Source organism: Gavialis gangeticus, unplaced genomic scaffold (assembly GCF_001723915.1).
Source record: "Gavialis gangeticus isolate Ggan-Ray unplaced genomic scaffold, GavGan_comp1, whole genome shotgun sequence".
NCBI lineage: Eukaryota > Metazoa > Chordata > Crocodylia > Gavialidae > Gavialis > Gavialis gangeticus.
Genome location: NW_017728995.1, coordinates 24532717 through 24555712, shown reverse-complemented (window position 1 = coordinate 24555712; position 22996 = coordinate 24532717). Strand labels below are relative to the sequence as shown.

Genomic DNA, 22996 nt, shown 5'->3' with positions numbered 1-22996 from the left:
AACTGCGTTCCCTTTCCTCCAGTTGCTTGGCTCTGTGTGTGCAAATTGAGACACCGCACTTGCGTTCCTGGGGAGAGGGGCAGCAGGCTGCTGCCAAAGAAGGGAACAGCTCTTCCCCTACTGCTGCAATAGAGAACTTACCTTTCAGAAAACCTTGGGACAACCAGTGCTACAGTGCCAGATGCCAACACGCACAGACATGTTCAAGTGACTAGAAACCAGCTGAGCTTTTCTTTATTGCAGATGTAAGTAAAGTAAAAGGAGGACCTTGTACAAAACCACGTCCACTCTGCCATAAAAATATTTCTGAATTTTATTCCTTATTTACAGGGCTCCAACCTTCTTTCAGCCTCAGGCTGGGTGAAGCACCTGGGGACAGCAATACTGATTGTCACACGCACAGTCAGTTCTGGTTTCCACACGTGGAGCAATCCTGAGTCCTAGGGTCTCATGCTTTGAATTTCCCCTGGTGAAACCTGTGAGCCACAGGCTCCCTAAGAAAACCTTTGCTTAATTCTTGGACTGCAGCCAGGCTGCAAATCAGCCCCAAACAAACCACCCTGTAGTAGCCACTGGTTTTGATTTTAATACAAGTGCTGTAGTGTATTGCCGACCTTTCAAACACAAGATCGCTGTATGGAGGATGGAAGCTAAAACAGCTGCCATCTGCTAGAGGCTGCCCCCTTGATGCGTTGCGTTCTCACTGACTACGCAAGTAGCTGTAAGTCACATGCATGTACAAAGTCTGCTACAGTGTCTCTAAATGCTTTGAAAAAACAACCTGAATAGATACCTGCAAAGTAAGTACACTTGCATCACTTCTGTACTACTCCTGGGCTGGGTTGTTATCCTGCTTTCACAAGAAGTTGGCCTCAGAACTGCAGCCCTTTAACCAGTCCCATCCCACACACAGAACGGTAGAGGTTTCCAAAGTAACCACTGTGTAGTGGTATCTTCCCTTATATGAAGATGAATAAAATCATACTACTGGACCACTTCTAATGCAACATGTAGCTCCATGTTAAAGCACAGAAGTTAACAAATCGATAGGAGTGAGTGGTTGGTTCCTGACCTCAAAATGAAGTATGTCGCTATCAAAAAAAACCCCAAGATACATTTCGTTAGCCCTTTGTTTGAAGGTTAGGATTGCCGATGCCAAGTACCACTGCAACAATTGGGGGAAAAAATACGAACTGGCTTCTTAAGCCATAGCAACTTTTCATTTCATTTTGGTTTTAAACCTGAATTTGTTCAATTAAAATGTAATACTTTCATAAAAAATATATAAACATCCTCACCCCCCTAAACTAAGTTATTAAAAAGCCTGTTTACAAAATACAGGTTTATCAGGTTTGAAGATGCAGCACTTGGCACTCAGTGCCACTATCTGTTAGTTGGGGGATGAGGGTTGGCTTCTGGCAGGCTAGCAAGGGTGAAATAGCCACATGCTCAACTGTTTAAACCCAGAACAGAGAGGGTGCACTGGCCACGTGTTTCCAAAGACCCAGGTTTGAAATGAACAGGCACCTCAGTGATAACAGTCTAACAGTGCTAGGCTGCTATTTTTCCCACTGCAGCTGGTATTTTTCCAGTAGACAAAGCAGTCAGGGCACAGCTACATAGTTTCCCTTGATCTTCACATCTTGTATCCATTAATCCTGGACAGAACCTGGAGAGCTACAAAGCTGCGCTGCAGCTGAGCCTGCAACTCTTCATGTCACGAAATATCTTTCCAGTCTCAGCAGTTGCTGGTTCAGAGGCCGGCAAACCAGCAGCAGGAGCCTAACTCAAAATTGCAAGCCACTTGGGCTGCTTAACTTCAAACCATTCCTAAACCCGCCTGGCAAGGCAGCCCATGTGTAGAGGTTTGCTTTCATGTTTGATCACACGGGCGATTCACACGGCTATTATAGCAGCGCTGTTCTGCCATTCAAGCAGGCCTAGGGGTGCTGGTCCAGCTTTGCCAGCCCGAGGGCACCCAGGTTACTGGAAACACTGCTCCTCCTTCAAGTAACAAATTGCATCTTTCCCTCAACCCAAAGCATCCAGGACCAAGAAGGGGAGCTATCGAGTTTGGTTCCATGGAACAAGTCCCTCAGCGGGGTGGGGGGTGGGCTACAGCCCCAAGCAAATCGATTCTGCCCTAGCTCAGCAGCTGAAGGAGCCTGTCCCTCCTGCTAAGTTCACCTTTTCCTTAGGAGGCATGTGAGTGTGGCTGTTGCTAGCCCGAAGGAGAGAGAAGGGATGGGCGCCTTCCTCCTGGATGCCAGGAAGTGGGTTTGCCCTGGGCAGGCACCATCCAGAGTGGAAGGTTTCTTTTATTGTTGAGCATCCAAAGAATAAATTACCTGTCACTAAATATAAATCATTTATCAAAATCTGCCAATTAATCAAGTGGCCACAACCCTCTCCGTGCCCCAGGGGCTCAACGCTGGTCACAGGTGAAGCCCATACCTGGTCCTTACAGTATCTGACAGGGATAATCAAGGTAACTTTATAAATAAAAGTTAATTCATGGCCTCCCTGGGGAGAAGTCTGTCAGTGCACTGTGTCGGCTGTGTCCCACGGTTTCCTGGGCCGCGCTCTATTTGCTCTGCCGAAGAAACTGCTTGGTGAAAAGCTCCAGCTCGTTGTCCAGGTGAAGGGCTTTGTTTCTGCAAAAATGGGCAGAAGAGGAAGAAGTGACTGAGGTTGTGGCAGTCAAGAACCCCTGCCCATGTCCACTGGGCTCCATGAGACACGCACTGGGATGGGCTTGCAGTGTCTTCACATGTTCAGAACTGAAATGCCAGACACCAGGCCCTAAAGCCAGTCAGCAGAGCCAGGGCCAGCCTGCAGAGACAGGGGCGGTTTACTGCAGATGTAGCTCTAGTTACGGTTGTGGCAGCGAGGGCCGAACTGGAAGCAAAGCCCAGCTTCAAAATGCTGCCAGCCCCATCCTAACCCCTTCACTCAGCCAGGGCTGTCCCTCCCTTCTTGACCCTTCAGGGCTTCAGCCAAGCAGACATCAGGTTAGGTCCTGTGAGTTCCAGGAGGGAGTGGGGAGTGCTGGGCTAGAAAGGAGCAGCTTTCTTGCTGCCTGGAGGCCAAGTCCTAGGGAAGATCCTACTTTCCTCTTAGCCTTGACAGCTCCAGCACTCCCCCTACCCACTGCTGACAGCCCGCTGGACACCAGTCAGTGAGACCTGCTAGTGCAGCATTAGTGTCAGGGGCACTCAGGCCCACAACACTGTTCCCACCTGAAGCCAGCAGCAGCATGCAGGGCCCGGGGCGCCTGCGCACCTTCACTGCTGAGATTCTGGGAGCGCGGGATGGGGGCTCCTTCTCAGCAGCGCTCACAGCCCTAGCACAGAAGTGCTGGACGCCATTCCTACGGCTTCCTCTGGGGGGGCTGGAAGGGGCTCAGTGAGGCTCCAAGCCATGCAGACTAGTCCCTTGGGACTCCCATAAGTGGAGCTCACTGGAGACACCTGCATCCTTCGAGCAGGGCTCCCTGCACCCCTGCATGTCCCACATGAGCCCCTCCCTGCAAGCTCCAGCCCTTGCCAGGGCCTCTGTGCTCCCAGCTTAAACCCGCTCTTACTTTCCTTCCTCCTCTGGCGTGGCTTTTCTGTGCCAACGTGTTCGGCAGCCCTGGAATGAGGGAGGGCTGCTGTGCTGCAGGACTGGGCCAACTCCTCCCAGCACCCAGCCCCTCCACAAGGCTCTGGCAACCAACCCCCCCCATAGGCCCCTGGCATGCGGGAATGGAGCCAATGCAGCCCTCCAGGCATGTGACACTTGAACAGTGCCGTCAAGCCAAGCAGTAGGCCTTGCGCGCACAACTCCGGGGCTGCCAAAAATGCTCCCATTCATCTTCATGATTAGGTGACCCGAGCGTAGCAAGGATGAGCCCACAGGCAGTATGAGTGGGGAGACTAGCATAAACCCACACAGCTGCTAGCAAGGGAGCCTGCAGCATCCATCTCTGCCTAGTGGGAAAGGCTCTTAAAGAGAAAGGAGGCATGGGGGGGCCGGCAAAAGATGAGAGACCATAAAGGAGCTGAATTCCCACCTCTGCCTGGTAGCTACAACTGTTCCCCTTCCCAGGACACAACAGCTCCTCAGGCAGAGGCCCCTGGAGAAAATGCACAGCCATGGAGGCTGAAAAGCAATATTAAACGCCCCTGCCTGGCCCCAGCATAGCGAGCCAGTTGGTCTCGGGAAGGGACAGTGCTTTTCTGATCCTTTTAGGCCTCCCTGAAACATGCAGCTTTTAAACATGGCTGTAAAAATGGCACCAACAAATACAAGGCTCAAAAATGTAAAGGGCATAGAACCGCCCATTCACTTGCACCTCCACTTCTGTGGCCTTGTTGGGATTACCTGCACTTCTGTCTATCAAAGGCCAATGCAACAAATGCCTGCAATTTGTGACATCACTTAATAAGGACACAGGGTAAGAAATCTGGGTCCTCTAAAGTGAAGGGGGCCAGGACTTTACTTCTGACATGGCTGGCAGTCATTACAAACAAGCAATGTTACCTCAGCTGCTTTGAGCGACTCTGGATTTTCTCTAACTGGTTTATTTCTTTGGATAGTCTGGCGATTTCTTCCTCCAGGTTTTTCTCTGTAATGTCAACTTGCTGACACAGCCGAGCAAACGTCGTGGCCATTTCCCTAAAGGCAAACAAGTCTGTAATGGCTTTGCATCATAACACATTATTACGCTGCACGCCAGAGTCCATGTAAGCAGACAACCTGGCGCTCAGAACAGCCATCGAGGTAGACTCGCACTGGGAAAGGCAACATGCTGGGGAATGAGAGAGGAGGCCGCATTTAAAAACCAACAGATAAGGACACTTTTGCAGTGGTGGTTTTAAGGGTCACAGAATACCAATAGGACACGGATGCTAGGACTGCTTCTACCCACCTCTCAATGCCGGCACTGGCATTTTGGTGGGGTGAAGCTTTTTATCAGCAACCTAAGACTAAATCCACAAAGGGACTCAAATTCTGCAGTGCAGAACGGAGGCATCACTAGAATCCTCAGCCTCAAGTTAGAGGCCGGCCCAGGCTCTAGACTGCAAGGAGAAAGGCCTGAATACACACTATTTGTGCCTGGCATAATCCCACCGACTCCCGCCTAGCCAGAAGCCATCAACCCCCACTCCATGCATGATCACTCCTCCAGGGTGCGCGAGATTCAGAACTGCACACCGTAACAGGGAATCAAAAAGCTACACCTACTGCTATAAAGACATGAGGGGAATTCTGCAGCAGCTTTTTTTTTTTTTTTTAAACCAAAAAAAAAAACAAAACCCAAAACCTGATCTGCACACTGATCGTGTCTGGTCAGCTCCATTTTGCGACTCCCCCAGTGCAGGTGCCATGGTCACTAATACTTACTGCTGTACTTGGTGGCTGCAATTTGCACTAGTAAAAGTGATGATCTGCTGCAGCTTTTCAGTCGCATAGTTTACGAACTGCTGTTTGAAGGCTCTCTCTCTTGCTTTCGTGGTCCAGGTCAGCCTCTCATAGACATACAATAATCCATACAGGCTCATGGAAAGGGTGATGAGTTTCCAGCCTACAGTTCTCCAGACCTGGAGGGGAGAATAAAAAGCATTTTTCCTTTGACTTGAGGAAGAAATGCAAGAGCAGCTCTAGGGAAAGTGGCTTGTCAGAGCTATTTGGTCATAATCAAAAGGCTGCAGACAAATGTCCCCATTGTGTTGCTCCCTTTGTTCTTTCCAGTCAGATCAGGTTAACAAAACACATCTCTCCTCCAGCTGGCAGCGAAGCAGACTCTTCAGCTACACAGAACCGAGCCGGAGCCTCTTCTGCCTCCTGCCTGAGCAGCAAGCACATTAGCTACCTTCAGTCTGCAGTCGCTTTATTGCTCATTAGGAGGCAAGGGGCAGAATGCAAAGCTCTCATCAACTCTGAATTGAGCTTGATAATGATGTCAGGCCACATATTCACTGAGAAACTGAGCATTTTTATACAGAACCCAACATAACACAAGGAGTCATTTTTCTTACTAGAAGCTCACTACTTGCACTCAGTGCGTCTTCCTGGTATACCCCATAGCACAGGGCTATTCAACCAGGAAACACCTTAGTGCATTTGACAAAGATGTGTGTGTCTTGGATGCTCCAGTTAGTCTGCAGCGTGGTTCTCTTGCCACTCAGGTGAGTAAGGATTAGTACCACACTGGACAGTCATACTGGTTAGAAACAGCATCTTGACATTTTCCTGAAGCCTTTGTATAATCACAGCCAGTTATCTAATGCCAACAAGCCTGAAGAATCAAACAGACCCTGAAAAACAGGCTAATCGCTTAATGTAAAATATTGATAATGAACTATTTTCAAGTCGCCAAGGAAACCCTGACCAAACTGATTCTTATGCATGCTAAAGATTAATTTCCGCATTGCAATGGGCTTATCAATGACATTAAAGGAAATTCACATCAGTTTTGCTCAGGCCAGTTTTATCAGGCAGGATGACAGTTTGGCATTTCTCAACCTAATGCTGAACAACCATCACCATTTGTGAACCAAACTGTCAGACCCCCTTCCCACTGTGGGAGGGAGTCTGAAAACCTAGTGCCTAATATGTTTTAATGTAAATAGGAAGAGAAGCCTTTGATGTTACTGAAAATGAATCGATCTTTTTATCTTTCAGTAAAATTAAGCCATAAATGAAAAACTTTTACACCACCACCAGGATAAGTAAAATGGATGGAGGTGTCCTTTAACAAAGATGATTTCAGAAAGAAAAGTCCCAATTGATATACTCTGAAATCTATTTGGTAGCTATTTAATTTCATTGGACAAAAGTACTGAAGTCCCCAGAGCTCAATGGAGCTATGCCAACCCTGTTAAAAGACTACTACTACCCAGATCTATATGCTGCATCAGAGGTGACATCTAAAACAAGAGAGAGAGTATCTGGCACAGATTAATCTCTGCCATGGTTTCTATCACAGTGAATGTTGCTAATTCTACTTGCCACTCCTCCAACAATGATGACGCTCATAGAGGTCCGTGATGTCAGTGAAGCTAAACCCGTTACCAGAGTAACCATAAGTTCCTCCTGTGACACATTCTCTGGAGTTACAGCGGGAATGCTGGCAGCGGAGGGAGTGGAAGCTAGCGGACGAGGGATCTAGAAGAGTGGAATAAGGGAATTGGAGTCATGAGCACCACAGATATTCTACGGCAGACTGCTTCGAGTTATTTGCTTTCACATAGTCAGGGTTAAAAATGGAACGGTTCGGCGGATAAACCTGCCAGTGGAGACCCACATGAAAAGCTTTTTCTTTCATCTAGAGCAGCAGCACTGGGGGTTGTGACAACTGCTGATCAAACAGGGAGTGGTCAGGTAACGAGGGCTGGGTTTTCAGTTCCAAGACAAGGCTGGAGTGAAGACTGCTTATAGTCCTGAGTTCTGAAGAGTAACTCCTCTTTTTTTTTTTTTGGCATACAGTAGAGATCATGCTTACTGATTTTCCCCTGGGCCTCCCTACACAGTCCACTCCCCAGTGCTAGATGCCTGCCCACACCTCTCCTGCAGCCCAGGGCTCTTCTGGAGTAGAGTATGTAGGTTTTTTAATCCAAACTTCATGGTGGCCCTTCTGTTTGGATGAACCAGCTTCCCAGACCTGACCACCCTAAAAAGGGACAGAGGTCAGGTTCTGTAGTTTGCAGCTGGAGGCCACAAATGCACTTTTATCACAGAACAGAAGACAGCTGTCCCTTTCTACTCATTTGTATACACTTCCATGAAACTCCAGTGCCCCAATTGGCCAGACGGCCCATTAGGCCAAAGAAAGTGGGATCTGGCCCTGCTCCGTTTTAATTACACAAAGAGTCTAAACGAAGCGACTACAGAACAGAGGTATGACAGAACTCCATGCCTCATAGCAGGTAACAGCTGCAGGAATGCCAGAGGGAAGTTCTGGCTCTATTTTTGTCCTCGAATATAAGCCAGTTAAAACATCCCTCACCAAAACAAGCTTCCAGCCAAAGGAACCAAGGAAGGGCTGCAGTGAGTAGACGAAACATTAGGAGCAGGTGAGACGCACAAAGTTATTTCTCACATGTAAAACACCAAGTAGCAGCCCAATCCTTCCTAAAGGTCTTGGAAGTACTTACTTGTACAGTTGGATCTGCCAGTCCTAGTAGGACCCTCTGGGCATTCTTAGGGCCCAAGAAGCGGTTGACAAGTGAGGCCCATCCCAGGGAAAAGCGGAATGCGATATCTTCTTGAAAATCTGCGCACAGACTATGACAGTTCAAGTCGTAGCTGAGGTCAAACTTCCTGCATGGAATTAGCAAGTGGAGCTGATTCTGAACACCAGAAGGCAACAGCGGCTTCACATTTTCTAGGAACAAAGTGCAACAAAGCTGAACTCCATTCAAAACTTTACTCTGCCTTGGCAGGTTCACACCTGGCACTGATTCTGAATGTGGCCCTTTGAGTGTCAAACACTGAAGATGAAATCATGCCTACAGTTGACTTATTACTGACTACCATTGCAGCCTAGAGTCAAAAGCATACATAATCATGCATCAGCATAAAACACTGCTGATCCTAATGGACTAGATCACAGTCAACTTTCCTGGAAAATAAAAGATCTTGGGCAGGTTGCAGGGACATACAGAAGAGGCAAGAGGGCAAGGGCTTCACTTAAATCCAAGACCTCTGTCTGTTTTCTTACCTGAAGTCAGTTCAGGGGAAAGGGAGGCGGGTTTAGCACTGGGGGTTGTGACCACCACCACCGTTAAGTCAGAAATGGAACAAATATTCATTGAGAACAGGCAGCTATTTGGAGAAGGGCAACTGAGTAAAACTAGCCAGGGTACGCAGGGATAAAAAACCCCCCAAAAAACAAGCAGTATATCCAGAATAAGTTGGGAAGCCTCACATCCTACTCTCAGCTTCACACCAACTTGGTGTGTGATGAAAAACACTCAACCTCTCCACTTCAGTTTTTCCAAGTGGGAATAATTATTACTTCAACCTGCTTCATAGGGAATTTATGGGGATTAATTGCTGCTCAGCACTTTGAAGCCATAAAGCACTGCAAGAATTATAACCCTGTAAATTCCAGCCATAGTATGCAATAATCCTGGTGGGAGACCAGAAGTAATAGCACAAATTTACTAATGAAAACGGTTCCAAACAGGAACTAACTCTTGATTATCCATTACAGGTAGAGGGCCTGGCACATGCAGCCCTCATCTCAGACTGTGGTACTTAGTGCTACTGCTTTATAATTCATCTTAAGTAGGGAAAGCCCTCTTAGGGGAGAGTGGGAGACTTTCAAATTTAAATGCTTGGGAAAAAAAAGTAACATTCCTCTGTCTCCAAATTACCAATCATCTCCTGCTGGGACAGATGCATTGATTCATTGACTTCACTGGAGCAGCGGTCAGCCAGGTTTTTCCCCAAACCTTCCTCTATATGTTTGTTGAGTTCCTACCATTTTGCAGAGAAAACAGGCATGTAAATTAAAGGTCAGTTGACCTGAGCTAAATGCAAGAAATCCTTATCTTTATAATGTATTGTTATCTGTGGTAGGCAGAAAAACATCACGTTTGGGAACGACCAGGCTCTCAGTTTATAACCATAATTTATCTTTTGACTGAAATTACAAAAGGGTTGCTTTCTGTAACATAGGAATCATTACAATTGTGGGTTTTCAATAAATCAGTTTAATCAGAGTATAATGCTGTCATATTGTTCTACAAAGCCCTGTTTGACAGGGACCAAGCTCATTAACACTGATAGACTGCAGCCATGGTGATGGCACAGTCTTCAAGTCCTTTAAGTTGTAGGGGTCTGGTTCTGCTCCTGCACACATGGGTCCTATAAATGCAAGGTCCCAGCCATGATTAAAGTGAAGAACTGATGAAGTTTAATCAAAAAGTGACCTTTTAGAAAGTAGCCCCCTCCTCCCCCTCCAAATGCCACTGACTCCAAAGTATTTTACATGTTGCTGTTCTGGTGACTTTGACATTTTTATCAAAAGCACTCTCAGCATGGCTAGTAAGTTCTTTATGGACCACAAATGGGTACACAAGGAAGAAACAAACCTGGTTTTCAGTAAATAAAACGTTCATTTGAAGACATCACAAAACCCTGAAATTCCCACCCAAAGTCTTTACTTTGGAACCAATTATTTTTTTTGTAACTGGCTGTCATTATATTCTAATTCAGTAATAGAAAAAAAACCCACAGACCCAACAGATAGCAGAAGTTCTACACAGTGTAGGAATTATAACAATTAACTAACTAAAACTTGAATGTGCGACTACAGCAGTGATAAAGTTTTCCTTCATCAAACCACTTGGAAACAACTTACGCTTTTATACAGCTGCAGTACTTGCGGAGAAGGGTGAAAATCAGCACAGAATTCATCAACCAAAACAGAGAGGCGACAAATCTCATCAGTCATAGCAGAAGAGACCTGGGAAAATTATAATGTAGACAACAATAAAAAAATATATTTCAATTAAAAATTACATTATACTAACTGCAACACTGTTTTTAAACTGAGTTCATGTGTTTTTGCTCATTATACTGCTTAACCAAAAACGCGCAGTTTAAAAGCCCACTCTAATATAATAAAGAGTAGGTCTTCTGTAGGTGGCCTCTAATGGAAAAACCCTGCTTAGACCTTGTTTTTCCACACATCTCCACAAAAAGATTCCAAGAATAAATTAAAGGGGAGGCCTAGCCCTTACTGCTAAATTCCTCGAGATACTTTCTGAGCATGTGCGACAGCAGTGGGATCACGTGATCCATGCATATGAGAACATTTTTGAACAGCAGCATCTGTTGAGAACACACCTGCACTCTCCGTGCTTGTGTGTGTGTCGGTGGCTGCTGGGCCAAGAGCAGAGCAGTCAAAACATCTCTACAATCTCCTTTGGATCCATGGGAACCAGCTGATACAGGACTCTATACTCTATAGTATCAGCAAAGGATGCTGGGCATTTAATACATTTGGATAATACATGGCAGAGAACCAGTTAGTTTGGGGTAAGTAGCCATTCTTTTTTTCCTCTGAGTGACTGTCCACCATGAAACATTTTGAAGTCCAGGAGGTGAGCAGGTCGCATACTTACAGATGCAATGACCATAAATCTGGAGCAGTCTGTCCAAGAGTGTGTTGATTAGGGAGCAGCAGTGGCTAAAGATGTGGTCCTAACTCCAAGTAGCTGCTCCATAAAGTCTTCAAGGCTGCAATACTGTTCAGTGAAGCTGAAAAAACTACCTGACTCCTGGTGAATGGGACTGATCTGTGCAAGCTGGTCCAAGCGAGCAGCTGGATAGCAAGTTCTAATGAACTCCAGAATCACTTTAGATAGTGTCTGTACTGTCACAAGCGGACTTGCGTGTCAGGAAAGGCCAGAAACAGCCTAAGGGAGGTTCTGAAGCTTGTGCTCATGCCAAATAGCAAGTAAGAGTCCTGAGGTGCAGAGTTCAGCATCTCTACGAATGAGGGAAAAGACTGGTAAGATCCTTTTGAGTGAAATTCAGAGAACTTTAGGCCTAAGGTCACTTGTGCGTAATGGCTCTGCCATGAAGACTTGGATCTTTCTGGCAGCGATTGGTTGCTAACAAGGTGGGCAGACTATAGGGGAGCACTTGTTTTTTCCCCAAGTGCCCTGATGTCCTCAACTCTTGAGCATATGCTTATGGGAGTCTGGTTTGCACAATAGTTAATACATTCAATGTCTGGGCAACGTTTCCCCACTTCTCTCAGATACAGAAGAAGGGAAAGATGCCATCCACAAGTGAAGCCATTGTTTTGCAAGTTCTGAACAGCACCAAAGCATGTTGGAGCAGCACTGAGGTTTCAGATGCTGAAGTGAGATCAGTCTCCAATTGTTTCTTCCACATGCAGAATTGTGGAAGAGAGAGTGAGTAGCAAGGTGGCCAAATCTACAGACAATACAAAAATATTTGAAGTGGGAAAGACCAAGGCAGACTGAGGGAAGGATCTGGCACCACTGAACAAACAGCAACTAAAAATATAAAGTGATGCACCTAGGCAACAATAACCCAAAATGTACCCACACTACGATAGGCCTACGTTAGCTGTTACCACACAGGAGAGATTTGGGAGTCACTGTGGACAGTTTGCTAAAAATATCAGCTCAGTCAGCAGCCATCAAAAAGGCAAACAAAATGTTGCAGATTATTAAGAGGGGAGCTGGAAACAAAATAGAAAGTATCACCGTGTCCTTTTATGAATCCATGGTGCATCCATACCTTGAACACTGTAAATGGTTCTGGTCCCCACACCTCAAAGAAGATAAAGAACTACAGAAGGTCCAGAGAAGGACAAGGATGATTAGTGGTACGGAGGGGCTTCCATATGACAAGAGACTAAGAAGGCCAGGCCTATTCAGTCAGAGTACAGCACCCTGGATGCCATGAGATCCTTTTAACAGTGCTAATACTGCAAGGCCTGCTTAAGTGTGCACACCTATGCAATTCACAAAATTAAAATGGCTAAACTTAAGAGATTTCTACCAGAAACCAAAGTGCCTAAACTATTCTGACCTGTTTTGGTCTTGCTGAGTTCTCTGTAACAGAAAACTTGTTCTGCTATTTTTCCATAGCCAAAAAAAACAAGTGAAAGCTAACGGCTGGCATTTCTAAGGGGTGCCTTAGGTCTAAAAAGGTTGAGAACTACCAGCCTAAGCCAGTAAGATTAACACCACATTTCTGTAGAGTTCAGAACTGTTTAGAAATGGGGTCTTGTTACAATAAAAGCTGAGGGTTAGTCGTGAAGTTCAGATTTGGAACCAATCCAAGATTGAGAGGCAGAGTTTGTTGCCAGCCCCATTTCTAATGTTCACAAGGAAGTGATCTTTAAAGGATCCGGTGCTCAATGTCTGAATATTTTATAGATAAAATGGAAAAAACAGATTTAGATGAATTGCCAGGTTTTTAGTTGCTCAACATACACAGCTCTTACTGACTGCTCTGGAGTTACAGATGCTCAGTATTGCTGAAAAACGTCATGAGAGTAGTACTCTGCCTTCCTGGCATTACTATTATATTAGTGATATCAGAAAATCCCTGGTGTACATGCAGCTCTGTCAGCAGAAGAATGCTGAAAGCAAAACTCCAGACGTTCAGGGGAGCTGGTCTATAGGAAAAACGGACAGAGCTTGTCTAAAACAGGGGGCTTTGCCATTGTAGCTCTGGCAGCAGCAGTCCTCACGCAATCTGACAGCACACTATGATTTCTTGTTTGTGTGCTGTGGGCATAGGAGACTAGCAGTATAGGGAGAAGAGCATGAACCTCCAAGACTCTAATAGGTGAACCACAAATGTGTAGATGAAAAATGTTCTCATTTTCCAAGAATTTAAGGCATTCCAAAGTTTGCTTCTAAACAAATGTACCTCTTTTATACAACTCACCTTGCTCTCCACATCCTCGGTCACATGCTTTATTTTCCTCTTAATATCTTCTGTTAAAAGTTTCAGCTGATTTTGAACAAAGTCCAATCTATCTTTCTGGTCCTCTCGCTCTTCCATTGAATAGACTCTGAAGTAGCCAAAGGAAATCATTATCATTGCTACCAGTTCTTCCATAAACACAGTACAAAGAAGTGGTAGCTGACAGTTAACTGAAGAGGTCAGTCAGTCAGAAATAAATCTGAAGTTAGGTTGGTTGACAAAGCTACCATGAACAGAAGCAAATGTTCTACCTCACTAAACAACAGCGTAAGAGCTATACATTCAAAAAAAACCCAACCCACAGAAAAAATATAACTCGTTATTCAGCTTTTGATGTGCATTCTACAAGGGGGGCATCTGAATTGGAGTGCCCATTGTGACATTTTGAATTAAGTACTAAAAAGACACAGAAATGGGGTTGAAGGAATCTTTTTTGTGAAGTTGGACCTGAACTAGTCCTTACCACTTGGTAAAGACAATTCCTCTGGCCAAACTGCTCACTGGCACCACTTGATTACTCCTTAACAATGACCTGGCATTTCTCATCCTGGAGGCTAAAAAAGTAAATGCACCCAACTCTGACCACAGATGACTCAGGACTAGACCAGGATCTGTCAGCCTATGGCCCACGGGCCAGATCCAGCCCATGGTGGATCCAGCACAGGCATTTGGATCCTGTGTGTGGACATGATGATTTGGAGGTACTTGATGTGGGGGGCCTTTCAGCAAGACTCTCTCCCATGTTGCCACTGGGAAAAACAGCAACAGTGAGTAGGCCCTAGTGTGCAGGGCAACCTGGTTTGGCTCCACTTTAAGCCTAATCATGTATGACAGGCTGAGAGAGGGTCCAACACATGAATTCTGGGTCTGGCAAACATCAGCAAATGGGGCCCCACATAGTTCAACCAGAATCCCTCTGGCGGCACCTCTCTCAGCCTGTCATACAATTAGTGTGGCCCTGGCCTCCATGAGGTGGGCCACACCAGGTTGCCCTGCACCTCATTTGCATATTAATTTTTGAAGGATCCTAGGACTAATGACAAGAACACCCAGTTCCAGTCATGAGTGGGGGATGTAGATCCTTTTTTGGCAGGGGGTGGGGTGGTAATCTGGAACACCTACCCATCCACCTCCGAGCAGTGTTAAGCTGTCTGGTCACCATGGCCTGAAATACTGTCGACTCTGCTGAGGCCCAGCTCAATGAACTACATAATAAATTGTGAGCCTTTTGGCTCTGGACTAATATCATGCACAGTTTATACTGTATGTAAGTAGGTACAAGAATGCTGCTTAAAAGCATGTTTATGGAGTACCTAAGCTTAGACTTGTAACAGTTTCAAAAAAGATTTTTATTTATTTAGAGAATGCAAATCCACAAAGCCAAGCAATAGATAACATGCATCAATTCTAGATGAACTAAATCTAGGGGTACTATATGCAAATTACTCTGGCTATTTTTAATTTCAAGGTCAGTGTTTTCAAACTTGCTTCTTACCTCCATGTGCTCAGGAGGAAAAGGGTTTTACAGTAAGGAGCAGGGGCTTGACAGAGGAAGCAGCTGGGGGGGAGGTAGAGGGCAAGGTGGCTAGCTGACCCCCCAGATTTATTTTCCCTCCTGTAGCAGTGGGAGGAGGATGAATTTAAGGCAGATATCCAATAATTCGATTCTACACCTAGAAAATTTTAAACAAATATATTCATTTTCCATTTAAAGAATCTAATGGTAGAGGGGACTTATCTTATAAACCAGGGCATTTGAGTAAATCACAGAATCATAGAAAGTTTGGGTTGGAGGGGACCTGAGGAGGTTACAACTAATCCAACCCTCTTCTCAAAGCAGGGCCACCCTCCACTAGATCATTCCAGCCAGGGCTTTGTCAAGCTGGGCCATAAAAGCCTCCAAGCATGGAGATTCCACCTTCCTAGTGAGAAAGTTTTTTCCTAATATCCAACCTAAACTTCCCTGGCTGCAACTTGAGACTGTTGTTCCTTGTTCTGTCACCTGCCACCACTGAGAACAGTTTAGCTCCATCTTCTTGGAAACCACCCTCCAGGTAGTTAAAGGCTTCTATCAAAGCCCACCCTACCCAGTCTTCTCTTCTGCAGACTAAATACGGTATTAGAGAGTCAAATAGGGGCTTGGAGAGAGCAGGGACAGACTACAAGCTGACACAGCAGAAGCCAAGGTTGAATTGCTCTTCCCATCCCAACTCCCAGGTCCATAAGGATCTTGAACACACCATGCACACTCCCCGTAATTCACCTTCTTCTGTTTACAGTTAGTTATGGAGTGGGCCCACACAACACTAAGATGGTGTTTACAACAAGAACAAAAAAGTCCTTAGAATTTAAAATGGATTCTCAACTAGCAGGCTCCAGGGACCCATTGGCTGCCTTCACAATCTGTTAAAGGCAAAAAAAAAAAAAAAAAATCACAAACCAAACAATGGACTCCACAAAGAAGCCATCTCTCTTTATACAGGACAAAGATAGGGGGGAAATGGTGCAAGTGAGCAGTATTTAGATTGAAGAGCCAGATAAATTATCCATTTACTTCACAGCATTACGAATAAGTGACCTTTAAAAGTCTACACTAGCATAGGGAAGTAAGTCCTGTAGAAATAGCTACGTAAATTGGATAAACCCAAGCAAAAGACAGACTCCTACCTTTTCTCTGCTGCTGCCACATTTATGGAATCCATAATGTCTTTCACAGTGTCTATTATCTGTTTAGCTCTGATAGTGTGCTGTTCAAACTTGGTTTTCACTGCTGACTGCGAGATACACTCCTGCGAGGACCCAAGCCACAACACATTACTGCAATTCCGTGTCAGTGCTCTCAGGAATTTCCGTGTCAGAAAGCACTTGCTGCTATCATTAGAAACTTAAAACCAAAGGAAAATGAAGAGGAAGGAAAGACGATACAAAAACCAACACACGCAACAAAAAATTCAAATACATGTATAGCAGCAAGACTGAATCTTCATGTCTGTCCACAGTAATGTGCAATGCTTTTATAAATTAACACCACAAAAGGAAAACCATAAAAGCAAAGTGTGAAGAATGAAAATAAATATGTTCTTAAATTGGCTGATACTGCTGTTATCAATGTTAAGCACTGATTCCTAATGACTTATCTGGCTTGTGATTTCTTTTATTTTACCACATTAACTTTTCTGATCACTTGAGGGAGCAGTTTTTACCACAGTGAGATTATGTACCTTTGCACACTTTTATGCTGATACAACATGCCCAGGGGTCAAATATGTGACTAGGTGCATTATGCAGAAGAGTCATAAGGAATAAGTATTACCTTACAAGAGAGATGGCCAACCTGCAGCAGGTGCACCACAAGTGGCATGGACAGCATCTGTGCGTGGCACTTGACAGACCAGGGAGGGAACAGCCAGCACAGTGGCAGATACAGTACTAAGATGAAAGCAGTGCAGCAGGTCACTAGGAAGCACAGGGGAGGGAACAGAAAGCAGAGCAGCAGATTGGGCAGGTGAAGGGAATCAGAGTATCACTTGGGGAAATGATGGGGCTAATCCATGGCATGGCTGCCAAAAAGGTTGGCCCCCACTGCTTTACAGGATGCCTATTTACAAGGCAAATAGTCTTTAAATTAATTTCCCCCATGCAGATCATATAAATCTTAAATCTAATCATGCTGGATAGTTAGAAAGAATATAATGATACTATCTTCAATATCTGACACCTGACTGGTGCATACAGCAGCGTAAAAATTACTGAAATGCAAATCAAAAGGAAAGGCTAATGGCCAGTTTGGGCCAACAGAATTTATGGATGCAAGTGAGAGGTTGAAATTAAGCAATTTTAAACAATCTTCTCTCTACTTAACTAAATGCACTGCCCTAAGACCCTACATTTATGTTTGAGGAACAGGAATAAGAATGAATGCTGGTAGTCTCCCTTTTATGGCATACAGGTCATTTTAGATCAAGGGGAGATTTTCTAAGACACAAAAGACAATTTTCAAAATGCCTTTGGAAAAAAATCTTCCCCTATGACACTGATCACCCTCCAAGAACTGTTTGAAACAAGATGTAAACAAAAGATCAAAAGAAAGAAAATGGAATGGGTGCAAGGGTCACTGTTCCTCGATGAAGCAGATCTAGAACTCAGCAATGAAAAGCCAGAGGTTCATAAACATCAGCACGTTGTTAGAGCTAGACTAGACATATAGGAAAGATGGCAGTCTTTCAAACATTAGTCGGCAGTAGATAAAGGGATTACATTCGCTCACTAAACAATCAGAAAATCCACAGTTAAAGCACTAGGAAAAAACACAAAGGTTAGTTATATGGCTGGAAAAGATGAGAGAGAGAAACAAGTTTGCCTTTAGAGTTTAAAAATAAACTCATTTATCAAACTGAAGATAAAAAAAGCTGTTATGCTTCACTACTGTAACTGGGAACAGTCACCACCACCGACCTTCTAGCATTGTAGGCTAATTTCCTATAAGTCCACAGCTTAATACATTTTCTGGGTAGGTTGTCAAAAAGGCACTGTGCTAATTAAGTATGTGATTGTGTTTTAGTTATTAGCTCCTCTTCCACCAGTGATAACTTGTCAAACAGTAACCCCAGTATAAAGCTTGTCTGTTTAAAAGCACATTACATTGAGGGTTACTGCCTACAGCCCCATGTGCTGATCCTCCATCATGTCAAAGTTATTGTTTTAATGAGTGCCTTTGATATTTCTCCCAGTTTTAAATGGATTACAAATACATTATCTTTTCCATGTGCCTTGAGAATGAAGATAAAAATTACAGATCTATAATTAGTCCACTGAGTTGACCTGAAGGCTCTACAGACGAAAAGCTGTCAACTATTGTTTTTCTTGTATATATAAGTCAGGTAAGGAGTGGGGGTGTTGTGGGTCAGGTGGTCTGGGACTAGAAACTGATGTGCAAAAATGCAAGGGGTGAGAAGTAGAAATAGGGGAGACTGGGATAAGCTAGGCAAACAGGGACAGGGAAGAGAAGTGGAGACTAGACTGGCTAAGTGAAGAGAATGGAACTGAGCTAGGGGTGAGAAAAACAGGACTGGGACAGGCTGGAAGGGACAAGGCAGAAGGCATTAAGGGTAGTGATATAAGGCAGAGGAGTCTATGCCCATGACAGCACATTCCCCTCCAGAGCCTACACTGGAAACCAAGATTTCCAAGTCTCATGTTTCCTCTGCTGCCAGCAAATATCTATGAAACCCACTGTTCCAGTCTATTCTATACAAGCTTTCATACTGTGCTCTTCTCCAGAGTATCCAAGTGCCTTCCAGCAGCATATTATGCAACACGACTATATAGCTATTACATGCTAGTTCTTCCATCTTTCCCCAGGCTGATGCACAAGCAGTAAATTGTCTTGTTTTGGCAGGATTTGCACATGCCCACTTCTGCATTCACAGTAGAGAAGGCTAGGTCAACAAAACGCATCTTGCACTTGCAAAGTAACTGGTAAAGTTTGTGATCATCTCCAAGGATAGTACTAGAGGAGAATGAGACATACAGGCATAATGGACTCGTCTACTGGAAGACTATTGGTCAGAATTTTTTCAGACTAGTCCAAGGCTACACATACTTTTTGGTCCTGCAACGTGCTGGAGATCCACCGCTTCTGAGCAGACACAATTAATCGAGTCTGTTCCGCACGCAAGCTGATGTGCACCGCGCTGCTTCATGTGCAGTTGTATAAGCAGTGAAATACACATCAGCATGCAGAAAATGGCATCAGTGTGCTTTTGAACTACAGAATCTTCTACGTGTTGTAGTTCAAAAGCACACCGCCACCATTTGCTCAGTATAGATGTACATTTCGCCGCTTACACAACTGTAAACATTGCAGCACTGGGAGCTTTTCAAAGCCCCCAATGCTACAGCACTTGCATGTGTAAAAATGCCCATGCTCTTCAGTTAATGCTCATTAAGACAAGTTAATGCACATTTTCCTAGTACCTCACAATGGAGGTGCTAGATTTAATGTATATTAACTAAAGTGCCTCAATGCACATGTAGATGCACCTAGAGTAACACTGTAGGGAGTGGCAGACCAAAGTTTTCAAACATTAATGACCCATGTAGGTATCAATATACCACCACACAACAGAATTTGTTTTCTGCTTTTGTTAATATCCTAGGAAATTACACGCAAATATATATTAAAGAACATTATTAAAGTTGCAAAGTCAAAAACCCAAAAGCTAGGGGCAAGTGGCAAAATGGATGTCAGTGCTGAGAAAATGTCAGTGGCACGCTTTTGAACTAAAACACGTCCAGGGTAGTTTAGTTCAAAAGTGCACTGCTACCATTTTCTACAAGCTGACGCACATTTTGCCACTTACCTAATGGCACACGGAGCAGTGCATTGTGCATCAGCTTGCATGCAGCGCAGACTTGATTAATCAAATATGCTCAGAAGCACTGTATCCCCGGCACACTGCCGAAGGAAAAAGTACGTGTATAAATGCCCAAAGTTTCTTATGCAACTGTAATTTGCTCCCCTGATGCTTACGCATTAAAATAGAAGTTTTAAATCACATAATCATATACTTTTCCCTGCACGACCCCTCCCTCATTCATGGCATAGGATGGACCACAATGATACAGTTGTGTAATGAAAGAAGGTGTTATTGTGCAGGACTCTTATCTCACCAGCTGCAGAACCGGGACTGAGTACAGAGATTGAGGCATGGGATTTGCAGGAAGGATGATTAGTAGGGGTGTGCAAAGTGGGCCCTATTCGATTTGGATTCGGCCCAAATCAGGGACAGCGATTTGATTCATTGATTTGGATCACTGTCCCTGATTTGATTCGGCCAAATCGGAATCTGAAGACTCGATGCTGATTTGGAGAATCAGTTATTTGGACACAGACACAGCTTTAAATGTTTTTTCTACGTACCTCGAGGTACCAGCGCAGCTTGTGAATGGTGTGATGCTGGGGTGGATGGAGCATTCTACAGGAGTGGAGGGGGGTCCCTCCATGTGCTTGGCAGCGAACCCAGAAGTGGACCAGAAGTACTTTCAGTCCACTTCTGGGTCCACCAGGGAGCGAGCTGGACGACCCCCCGCTGCACCCGCCGGCTCTGCAATCAGCCACGGGGGAACCCTGGGTGGTCCCCTCAGACCCAGAAGGCACCACTCGCCAAGCCGGGGAGCCGCAGGGAGGGCCCCTCTGCACGCTCCATGGCGGACCCGGAAGTGGACTGGAAGTGCTTCTGGTCGACTTCCAGGTCTGCTGCTGAGGCACTGGGGAGCCCCCCCTGTGCTTCTGTAGGACACTCCATGCACCCCAACATTGCAGCATTCACAAGCCCCCTGGTACCTTGGAGGTATGTAGAAAAACCATTTAAAGCTGTGTCTATGTCCAAATCGCCAAACTTTTCCAAATCGATTTGGAGGGTTCTGATTTGATTCAGAGAGATAAAAGGGTCTCCCAATTCAATTTGGAGATTTGGCCACTGAATCGGGCCGAACCTCCACTGAATTGAATCAAGGACTGAAGCTCTGCACAGCCCTAATGATTATGGCAGTAAAAGATTCTCTCAGTCTTTGCCACAAGATTTCTGAGGTGTTAGACAGGTCACTTAAAGCTTTCTGCATTAGTTTCGTCTCAGTGCAGAAGTACTGTATATTCTCAACTTCAACTAAAGTTAAGAGCTGCCTTTTGAGCACAGGAACACCAAGAACCAACTTCAATCCTCATTACCATTTCCTTTACTTTGGAACTGTATATTTAACATAATTTTTCTTCAGTGAATTTACTAAGATTTTTAAAGGCTCTTCAGTGACCAGGGGCCTAAGTCCTAGCAGCTTGGAGAATTTTGCTAATTTTTTATGACTACAATATGCTCATAAGTGAAAATTACAAACCACAAAAAATACAAATTTGATTGCAACTTGTTTTAACAGGACAGAAGTAAAAAGAAATCTGAGCCCATACTTTGTTCCTAGGGCTCTCCAGTGAGCCAGGCACTGAAACATTTACAGTACAATCTGCCATTGTTCCAGATACTCAGCCATCTAACACACACAGGGAGTTAAGGATCAAATATAAGCCTCAGCCTACCATTTCTTTATTTTTTACTGAATTAAGTCTAACTCTCACGTTAGCATAGTTCTATATTCCTCACACTATTCGTTATGAAGCGTGAAAGGAGGTTCAGAATATTTGCCTGATCTAAACAAACAGTCATATCATTCTAGGCTTGTGATCTTAGTGAGATAGCAAAGAGCCAATCTGTACCCTATAAATAAGGAGCAATTTCTGAAATAATCAGTTAAAAATCATTATGAATGCCATGCTAATATGAAAGCTGCCCAAATTCAGTGAGATAGGTAGATATTGCTACAGTGAATAAACCAATGGGCTATCTGATCCAGTACCGTTTCTGACAAAAACTCAGGATAAACTCTGAAACTGAACATGCCTAAACTGCTAATGTTTGCAGTAAATACAGTTCACCGGGGGGGAGGGGGGTTGGTCACTGGCACCAGCTGCAAGGGTTAAGCTAATCGCCTGCAGGATAGATTCGGCTTGGTATACAAGTCCAGGCCCTTCATTTAGGCTTTTGCTGCTCAGTGACTCACACCCTTGTTCCCAACCTAGAACTCTTGTGCCTTGTTCCTGCCTTGCCCATCCTGGACCCTAGTATTTGATTCCCACTTACTGTCATGTGTTCTGGACTCCTCAGCACCTGACCTCTGTCCAGGCCTAGATTATGAACATGTATATCACTAGGGCCCAGAACGTGACTTGTACTCTCTGGTTGCGAACCATTTGTGAAGTCTTGGGCCCTGATCCGGACTCCCCACAGGCACAGGTTCTTGTTTAACTCTGCATACCTTCAAAACATCTTATGCCCCAATCCTTACAAAAGGAATGGACATAGAAAAAAATAGAGTTTCGTTCTAAAACACTGAGTTCTTAGTTATCCTATACGCGTATTTTTAATTTCAAGATTACAAGATCTTAGTACTGTAATAACTGAATGTACCACTACTGGTGTCTTTATATGGTAGGTGGCATGATGTTAAGATGGTATAAATGAGTGGAGCTCAGTTTTGTAGCCCTCCTTATAAAGCAATACCTACTTCAATGCAAGCACGCGAGTATCTTACTTGATATGAGTAAGACTGAATGAGCAGAGCGCGAAAGTTAGCTCAAGACTGATACTGCACTTATGTATCACATGTTGTAGCCACTTCCCAAAGCAGCTTAAATGTACAATGTGTAATGTGCAATATGATTACCCTAAGAAGGGGGGAAAATGTCACTTTAGTCCCATGCAAGTTCAGTAACCACACAAGTTAGAAAAGCCATCGTATCTACCTCAAATATTTGCTCAAAATTCTGAAATTCCTGGAATCTTGTTTGAAACCCTTCAGCGAGTGCACCACCTGCAAAGCACAATGGAAATTAAGATGGACCGTAACGCCCACAGCCAATTACTGTTTTAAATTTTCTTCAGCCTTTTTTTTTTTTTTTTTTTTTTTTTTTTTTTTT

At 44.5% G+C, this 22996-nt stretch overlaps 1 protein-coding gene across 4 annotated transcripts in view; it reads right to left on the bottom strand.

The window, feature by feature from the left end:
- Nucleotides 1-220: 220 nt before the first annotated feature.
- MFN1 (mitofusin 1) overlaps nt 221-22996 on the bottom strand; it is a 45115-nt gene continuing 22339 nt past the window's right edge. For 3 of the 4 annotated variants that reach the window (XM_019503334.1, XM_019503335.1, XM_019503337.1), the window contains 10 exons: nt 22823-22890; nt 16138-16259; nt 13432-13558; nt 10355-10459; nt 9366-9468; nt 8142-8371; nt 6997-7152; nt 5389-5585; nt 4525-4659; nt 221-2654 (listed from right to left, as the gene is read on the bottom strand). In XM_019503334.1, coding sequence (XP_019358879.1) covers nt 2585-2654; nt 4525-4659; nt 5389-5585; nt 6997-7152; nt 8142-8371; nt 9366-9468; nt 10355-10459; nt 13432-13558; nt 16138-16259; nt 22823-22890 — 1313 coding nt within the window. In that variant the 3' untranslated portion in view covers nt 221-2584. The remainder of the gene's footprint in view (nt 2655-4524; nt 4660-5388; nt 5586-6996; nt 7153-8141; nt 8372-9365; nt 9469-10354; nt 10460-13431; nt 13559-16137; nt 16260-22822; nt 22891-22996) is intronic. The other variant, XM_019503336.1, reaches the window with a different exon arrangement.